Below are 9,018 nucleotides of genomic sequence, written 5' to 3'. Positions count from 1 at the left end.
GCCACCCCACCTCATTCCAGGTTTAACAGCAACCTCCCAGGTTATGATATTTAACAGGGAAATATTAGAAAGCATCCAAATACTGATTTATTGTTATCTTAGCTTTGAATTGGAAAAGCATTTGCACGGACACTTCAACCCGATGCTACAGCTTGTTACACTGCGTTTGGAGGGAACAGCCACAAGGTAAAATTCACACGTATGTCACTCAGCAGATGACCTTTCCTACACTCCACATTTACATATTTTCAGACCAAATGACCTTTTTTTTTCTTTTTTTTTAAACAGGATATTAAAAACCTCACCATTAATTACCGCGCCACCACTGTAGCAGAGGAGCAGGAACCGCATTTGGCACATTTTATCAGATGTGTGTTGCCCACGTAAGTCAATTAATTGAGGCGAAGGGAGCTGTGCTGAGACCCTGCCTTAGAGTGATTTCCCAAGACTCTTCTGGAAATGAGATGACACATCTCAAGAGATTATTTCCTGCTAAAGTCATTTTAAATAACTATATTAAAAAGAAACCAGAAGTTACAAGGCGGGCCTGATTCTGTCTTTCACCAGCGGCCCTTCATACCTTCGGAAATGTGAAATTAGTACTTTAAATCTGTATTAATATTGCCAGAGCAGTTGGCTTCAAGTCAATGTGATTTGGGACAGGAAAATATGCCTTGCCTTGCCGCTGGGTCTGCTGCTCCAGCAGAGGAGGGATGTCAGGAATAATACCATCAGCCCTCCCGACAGGCTGCCTGCACACACCTATTCACAGCGCAGGACTAATTCTGTATTAAGCAAGAGCAAGCTGATTAAACCCGTAGCTTTACAAAGAGGGGGAATTAACCAAATGAAAACATTCATTTCGACACAAAACTTTATGATACTGTAACTTTGGAAACAAAGCCCTTTTCTGAGCAATCCCATCTGCTCCACTTGGCTTGTGCTCTTTGAAATAAACATCTGTTTACACGATGAAGACACGGGTACATTTGTCTCTGTTGGTTTCATCATAGAAAAAGCATTAAAATGATTTTAAGCGCAAAGTGAAACATCAGATGCTAAAATCGGGGCGGTGGTTTTGAACATTTGTTTATGACTTTGCTCTTCGAAAGGAAGTTTTTTTAATTCCCGACCCGACACCGTTGCGAAAGGACCTTTTATTGAAAGGCATCTCCAGGTAAGGCTTTAAAAAAGCCAGTTCTTCGCTCCTGCCCACCTTGGCCAGGCAGTTATTCAGCAGGACGAGGCAGTAATCAGATTTTCCATACAGCTGGCAATTCAAATAAAAAGGATTGCTGCTCTGAAGATAAAAAAAAAAAAAGAAAAGAAAAGAAAAAGAAAAAAAGAGACAGATAAAAAACAGTAAAATTATGGATTTGTGTATTTGCCAGGACTTGTTCAGTACAAAAAGCACAGAAGAAACACAAAAACAATTTATGCTTAGAATGACAAGGATGAACTGTTATTCGCTAAGGATTCATCACATTCAGAATCAGATATTTTTGTAGCTCTCTAGAAAACTCAACTGTGGTATTTCTGGCATAAAATACTGATACTGTTACAATTATGTTTAAGGTATGAAATGAATTGTTTTCCATGATGTTGACCAGTTGTGACATGTAACAGTTTCTCTAGAGTAGCACATATGTTTATTGCTGTAAAATGAGATTTTTTTTTCAGTTAACTCTGAAACAGCACCTTGTTATCACTTGTGTGAAGCCGAGTAGTTTAAATAACAGATATGAGAACATGAAAATACCTGTACAGCAGAAATTTGGGGGCAGTTAGGACTAGTTATGGTGGTAATTATGACTAAATTGAGTAAGGACAAAATAGCAATGGGAATTTTGAAAAGTCTGGACTAAAATCCAGATAGGTTTATGTTACATGTTCCTCTTACCTGCACTTTACGGTACAGAGATGTCAACTACATCGGAAAGTTTTACAAATTTAAGTTGCATTTAAATTAAGATTGAATTTGAAAGGAAACACTTCCTGGCATGTCTATAGCTGCCTGTGCTGCATCCTTGCCTGGGACACGGCTGCATGGAAAGCCACGGGGTCAACAGTTGCCTTCACTGGAACTGATGGAAAGATTGCCGTTAGCTTCACTAAGATTAGTTTTAATTCAGTATGCTATTAGTTTTATTAATACTGTTTAGTACTTTACTTTTTTTTTCCCTGTTCTGTGCCTATAAAAAGAAGATTAATGATCTTTCCTGCAAGCAAGAGCATGCACTGAGTCTAAAGAACCGGGCAGGCAGCAGCTCCCTGAGCACACAGCTGCTTCTGCCACCCACTGGGATTTTTTTTTCCCCCGGACTGAAGTTTCTCCCTAACAAGAAGAAATGCTTTCTGCAAGAAACACGGGCACAGAGAAAGTCCCCTTTGCATTTTCAAGCTGCTGTCTCCCAGCCTACACAGGGACTTACACTACGGTATAAATCACTGTTATTTCAACATGCAGAATATTCATTTATAGGAAATAATTAAGCTCATTTTACCTAATCTGCCATTGCCACACAGAGATCCACTACGAAATGTGTCTAGTCAGTTTGAGATGTGTCTAAACCATCCATCATCAGAAATGAAAGATGATTCAGCATTTACAGAAGTAAAAGATGCAGAGGAAGCGGGCGATGGATAGATTAAGGCTAACGGGAATATCACATCAATAAAATAAACAGCTGCATGAGAGGCCACCGCTTCTGCGAGCGACAGACCACCTTAATGAAAAGATAATGATGCAAAACACAGCAGAGGAAACACAGAAATCTGAACCGTGGCCTCAAGAGCTGATTTTACAGCAATAAAGAAAGAGGGTGTCTAAAGAAGGCTTTGTCCAAAGCAGGAAAACTGAACATCCTTAGCAATAAAATGTCTCATTCCAGCCTGGCAAAGGCTTAAATGGTGTATGAACAGTTTAACCAGCAATCTGTCATGGTGACCTGCTCGAGACCAGCACTGGAAGGGATATTAGCATTATTTAAGTAACCTGTTTGGTTTTACAGGCAGCTCTACTTTCTTTCATAGTTCAATCAAATTTGTATTACTGATTCCATGCAATAATTTTCCATAACTTTCTATAAGAATTTCTCCTTTCCCTACCCACTAACAGTGACAAACAAATTGACTGGTTTATAAACTTGCTAGCAATAAGTGAAATTAATACATATATCTTATTGTACCTGTTTGATATAGACAAGGAATTTAGATGAAATGGAGAGGAGATTGATGTTTTTCTCTTTTCCATACAGTATTTCAACTTCAGCAAAAGCTCCCCACACTCTACATTAAATATGCAATAGATTTCTCACATGATTATTTTAGAGGCTTGCATATTTTATTAGTAACTAAAGTAAAAATTGAGCTATACTCCAGGAAAATTAGGTAATAATATTTATCCAATAGTTTTAATAAAATAAATGTCTTTCATTTTATAAAAAACGACAACAATGAAGAAACAAGCACCCCCCAAAAATAATTTAAATAAAAGATCTATTTAAAAGAAATGAAGCATCTGATCTTCAAGTAAGTAGGGAGCATGACTTACCATGGAATGGACAACAGGGTAACCCGAGCACACAAATGTCATTGAGATCCAAAGAATGAAAACAAGGTTTAACCTGCATAGGCTTCAAAGAAAAAAATGGAGATCAGTTAAAATTTAAAACAAAATCAAGCAAAACTACATGCATACATGTAAACACACAAACGAGGTATTTTCTCTATACATTTTGTATAGAGAAAATATATATATTCAGTGTCTTTACCTGATCATTTTTTACTCAGGAGTGCATATGTAAGTACATGCAGTTGTACTACCAAATTCCTCACATATCCTTTCTGTTCTTTCTTAGATGACCATTTTATACCAGAGTTCAGGAGTAAAAATGTCATCAAAGCTGATTTTATTATGACTAATTGGTCCTTGTTTGGCCTTTTCTTCTTGTTAAATGGGAAAATGGCAAGAACACACATTCAGTTGCCATTATGAAACTACCAATTGATTTCATTTAAAGTGTTCCATTAAAATGTCTCTCAAGTGGGCTTACTGTTAAGTCTGTATCATCATAGCAAAGATGGTCAAAGGTCTAAAGATGTCAAAAATACGTTTCAAGACTTTTTTAACACTTCCAATATATCATATTAAGCCTTTGTAAAGCCTGGCTGCAAGGGAAAAACAGCAAAAGTGCACTTTAAGTAGAAAGTTCCTCAAAAAAATCTTATTTTACTCAGAGCAGCCACAATACACAGAACAATATATATAGCTTTTGCCTTTTCTTTCCCCCCCCCCTTTTTTTTTAACATGCTTAGTTTTTAATGCACACAATTTTTAAGCGTTTGTCTTAGAACTTAAGCTCTTTGAACATTAATTTCTTCTCTTGCATGCTAATATATCTTAGCCTATGTTAGGTTTATTCAATCAAATCTTCTGTAAGATTAATCAATTCTGTTAATCTCCGTCAACGTAGCAAATGTTTAATGTCTAAGAGCATCATTTGTTACTGCAACAAATGTAATTGCGCTGCATTTAATTGAATTGTGCAACATTTCAGGGGATCCTGTGGTTTATTTATAGGGAGTACTGTGAGAATCCCACAAAGTCTGTGAATGTTGGACTGCACAGGCAAGGGAATGCTGAAAAACATTAAATTCCAATTTTTTTTCTTTAAATGAAAACACTAAGGATCTTTTTTTGACAGTCACCCAGTGTTAGACAGGCACACCAGTGACTCAGCAGCCTCAAACAGTGCATTTCCTTCAGTGTTTACACTGAAAACTCAACGTACAAGGGCTCCAGGAGGGAACTCTGTGTGAGTCTTTGGGGACACCTGAGCTGCTGTAAATTATGGCAATTTTAACTGGAACATTCTGTCTCCTGATGTAGATGCATTTAGTTCCAGAAGGTAGAAAGCAGTAAGGCCTTCAGATAGAAGGCCTTCAGGAGGCCCTCAGGCCTTCAGAAGGCCGTCTGGCCTTCAGGCCAGAAGAAATACAGTGGCACGTATGGTCTTTAACACGTTCTATAGAAAAATTCACTATTTGATCCCCGATTGTGGTTGAATATTTTTTCATCCTCACTGCACGTGCCGGTGCTGATCATGGCAGCGGCAGATATTTAAAAAGGACGTGTTTGTAGCTGCTGCTAAAGCACTTCAGGATTCTTCAGGACCAACACGGCTACAGAAATATAAGATGAAATTAGCCTCATTTAAACACTGCAGTAAGCAATCCATTTATAAAAACTGTCAAGAGAACATTTGACTATTTGCATATTCAGTCTGTGCCCTCTTATACAGCTAGAAAATCCCTTCGTTTGAATTGAACATCCCGTTCCGACTCATCCAGGACCCCCAGCTCCCCCCGATAAGCGGATTAGCCCGTGTTTCTGCCGCAATGAAAAGCACAACGGGTTGGATTCTGCTTGAGCATAGTTTAGCGTCAGCTTTCATTGTATCTGCATTTAGTTTAACTCCATTTTAATACGAAATTAACCTTCACACAACATTATTTGCAGAAGACAAGGGACAAGAAAAGCCTTGTGATTTAAGTTCAGGATTTCTAGGTTCAATGGGGAGTCTATGACTTTCTGGGCAACCTCTGGTGCCTTATTGACTTAGGCTTTTTAAATCATGAATTGTTTGAGTCCCTGGTGCCCTCCCATTGTGCCTGGTCAGTACCTCCTACGTGAGGATGTGAGAGGTGCCTTGAGTCCTTCTCTGTAGGCACCTTCAGCATGAGCAGGTGGTGAGAGGACAACCAAGACAGGCCACCAAGCAGCTCCCAGGGGACACCAAGGAGAAGGCCACTCTGGACGGGAGGAAGCTTTGTGGAGCTTGGAGCAAAGCAGCAGATTACAGAAACTTCAAATAACGTAGGAAGACAGCTCTCGTGTGACTTTCTGAGGAAGGACAAAAGGATGATCGAATACGCTCGTTAAGGATGTTTCACACAGCAGGTGGGAAAGGGAAAGAGGCTCATACAGCAGCAAAGCTCCCAAGGACTTCACAAAAATCGATTGCATCTGGTCTGAACACTAGGAAGAAAATAATGGTTAAACCTGAGGTTTAACCTGCAAAACAAGCAAAACCTGAGGTTTTGCTTGTATTTCATTCATGCTCTTTCTTAGAAAAACTCTTTAGCCTGATTTCTGTTTACAGTGCTGCCTAAAAGTCACCTATGACAGACTGTGGTCCTTAGGACCTGACTCTACAAGGAGACATGTAAAGTTTGGGGTTTTCCTCCACAAAATGCAAGAGCAGATGCCACCTTTTCAAAGCCACAAACTTTAATCACAAGGTGAGAAAGAGTTCTTGAGACACCACCAGCCCAGAACTGGGCTGAAGGGGCTTGTCCACCTTGGAGACCCACAGACATGACATTATCTGAACAGGGTGAAGATTCGAGCTCTCACATTTGCTTCTCACCTCTTTGAATTTATTTTTTCTAGCTATTCAGGATGCAATTTAACACACCACAACGGTGATTTGCATGCATAAAGTGTATATGGAGATTGAGATATGTTCAAGATATTCCCACTTCAGGTCTGGATGAATCAGGTTTAACAGAACAAGTGGCAATTGACATTTCTGTCTTCTACTCTGTCTGTAGAGCATCCAGTCTGAGGCTTTGCTCCCAGGTAAGGTTCACTGGCAGGTATCATAGGTCATATGAATCATTAAGAACCATAATAAAAATCCCAGCATCCATAAAATTTGCATTTTATGAGAATAAATTAGTGGCAATGTCTTCCCCTTCCCTGCAAAGCCAACAACATCACCTCTTCCCTCCTGCTTGCTTTGTTAAAGCAAGAGTGTATTGCACCTTGCTGCTGCTCTCGTCTGGTTTTCCCATCAAAACCCATGTGAAACACAACACAAAGGTTGTTGATAAGCCTTGCAACTTCATAAAGTTAACAGGCCTATAAGCTTTAGAACATGATATTTCCCTCCCCTATTCCAGCAGTAAATCCAAAGTGTTTAAATTGGCATTGTATGCCTTTGAGAAGGGATCAAAACAATAAAAATGAAAGGGCGCACCAAAACCTGCCTGCATGGCCCACTGGTGTAACCCCAAACATTACAAAACCATAGCAGGATAAAGGCAAGGTACTAAATCTTGTTGTTCCTCTCTAGCATGCTCACAGTGAAACCTCAGCATGGATTTTTTTGGGGGGGGTAAAGCTGCCTGGATATTTTGCTCCAAGCTCAAATTTTTTTGTTTTCAAGAACATCAAGAAAGCAAAGAGCCAGGATGGTTTGCTTTGAGATCATGGCAAAGTGCAAAATGGAAATTAATCATACCCGCAGCCTATAAATCTGTTTCTGACTCAGTGATAATAGAAAATCCCAGCAAGACACAAAGAAAGGAGAAAAACAGAAGTCAGAAAGCGGGTTTATTCCTTCAGTCGCTATTGCTGTGTTCTCACCACCAGCAAGGGTAGTGAGATACAACCAAACCCTTCCCTTGCACCACTGAGATCTCATCTACAGAGGCACAAAGGAGCTAAAAAGCCACGGTAGATGCACACTTGACCGTTTCTGTGCATTTCCCTGCCATGACTGTTTCTAATCCCATTAAACTTGGTCCCTGGCTTGGTCCCAGCAGGTCTTTGGCTGACCAGGGTGAGGGGTTCCGAGGCCAAACAGTGCAGGAGCCAGGGAAGCATGGCTCTTGCCTCCCCTCCTGCCCTCAGACACTTGTCTGGGCAGAGACTGCCCATCTCTGAGCCCTCCAGGAGCACACAGGGCTGGAGCCTCTCCTCTGTGTTATTTACCCTGCTCTCGTGCTGCCGAGGTGTTTGCAGAGAAGTTCTCTCTGCGGAGGATGTGATAGTCTCATCAAAGGTCAGGTGCATATTTTCCGAGTCCACCGAGGCCCGCACTGGCTGCTGTGGATAAACAGCTCTGCGTTCCTCTTTCAACTTCCAAAGTTCTCCAAGAAGGAGAGAGGCGTTCGTTGAATTTCATTTGGCTTGCTCACGTTGCCACCCACAGAGCGAAGACCCGTGAGTGACACACTGCTCCAGCCCCGTGGAGACCGGTGCTGAGCCCTGGCACGGCAGCCCTCCCTCAAAAGACACACAGCTCCTTTGTCAAACCTAATTTTCAATGCGATCCCACTCAGACATCATCCCCCTCTAAGCCTGCGTTAACAGGGTCTAAGGGTCCAGCAATGCACCTTCTGACGCACCGAAAAAGCAAATGAAAAGGGCATTAACGCCCAAAGCAGCACGGCTGCTCCTGCCTCCTGCTCAAAAACAGCATCCTGGTGGGCTTGTTTTACCTGGAGAGATGCTCAGCAGGAGGAGGTGTGCAGCAAGCAAGCAGTGTCAGACCATGTAAGGAACAGAGTGCAAGATTTGTAGGTATAGAGGTGATGTGAACCTTGGGGTCCAGGGTGCCACCTCATTTCCAAGCTCTTCTGCATCATCAGAGCTGTGCACGTTACTGTCACAGCAAAAGGGATGAAGTCACAGTCTGGTCCCCCATGCCAGACGTAGAAATTACCTTTAAAGTGACATTTTGTATCATGTCTCAGACAGGAATTGTTGGCTGTGTCATAGTCACCATCCTAGAACGGTTTGGGTTGGAAAGGACTTTAAAGCCCCCCCCAGTGCCACCCCCTGCCCTGGGCAGGGACACCTCCCACCACACCAGGTTGCTCCAAGCCCCCTCCAACCTGGCCTTGAACCCCTCCAGGGATGGGGCAGCCACAGCTTCTCTGGGCAACCTGGGCCAGGCTCTCACCACCCTCACAGCAAAGATTTTCTTCCCTCAGGGTTTTAAAGTCTAAATCATCATCTATAATTATACATATATCCTCTTTCCTGGCTACAGTCAACGTATGCAGAGATGACGTGGGCAGAGACAGCACCAGTTTCCTTACCTGGGTCCATCAGTCCCACTCCCTGGCACGGGGCAGAGCCAACGATTGTGTCAAATCGTGTGGTGGGTGACGTAAAACCTGAGCCCGTGACACCAAACATCATCATCTCCCACTGATGGCAGCATG

General features: G+C 41.8%; 1 protein-coding gene across 1 annotated transcript; it reads right to left on the bottom strand.

The window, feature by feature from the left end:
• Nucleotides 1-597: 597 nt before the first annotated feature.
• On the bottom strand, nucleotides 598-3,822 carry NPS (neuropeptide S). Its single transcript, XM_014945248.1, has 3 exons — nucleotides 3,774-3,822; nucleotides 3,554-3,635; nucleotides 598-1,300 (listed from the first exon to the last, which is right to left on the bottom strand). Exons 1-3 carry the CDS (start codon nucleotides 3,779-3,781, stop codon nucleotides 1,091-1,093), a joined length of 300 nt encoding a protein of 99 aa, XP_014800734.1. The 5' UTR covers nucleotides 3,782-3,822; the 3' UTR covers nucleotides 598-1,090.
• Between the last annotated feature and the right edge of the window lie 5,196 nt (nucleotides 3,823-9,018).

Source organism: Calidris pugnax, unplaced genomic scaffold (genome assembly GCF_001431845.1).
Source record: "Calidris pugnax isolate Ruff unplaced genomic scaffold, ASM143184v1 scaffold89, whole genome shotgun sequence".
NCBI lineage: Eukaryota > Metazoa > Chordata > Aves > Charadriiformes > Scolopacidae > Calidris > Calidris pugnax.
The sequence above is the reverse complement of the archived record's forward strand: the minus strand, read 5'-3'. Positions and strand labels throughout refer to the sequence as shown.

Coding starts and splice junctions, on each gene's coding strand:
- NPS (XM_014945248.1), bottom strand. Junction 1,301..3,553: donor ACCCTGTTGTCCATTCCATG/GTAAGTCATGCT, acceptor TTTTATCTTCAG/AGCAGCAATCCTTTTTATTT.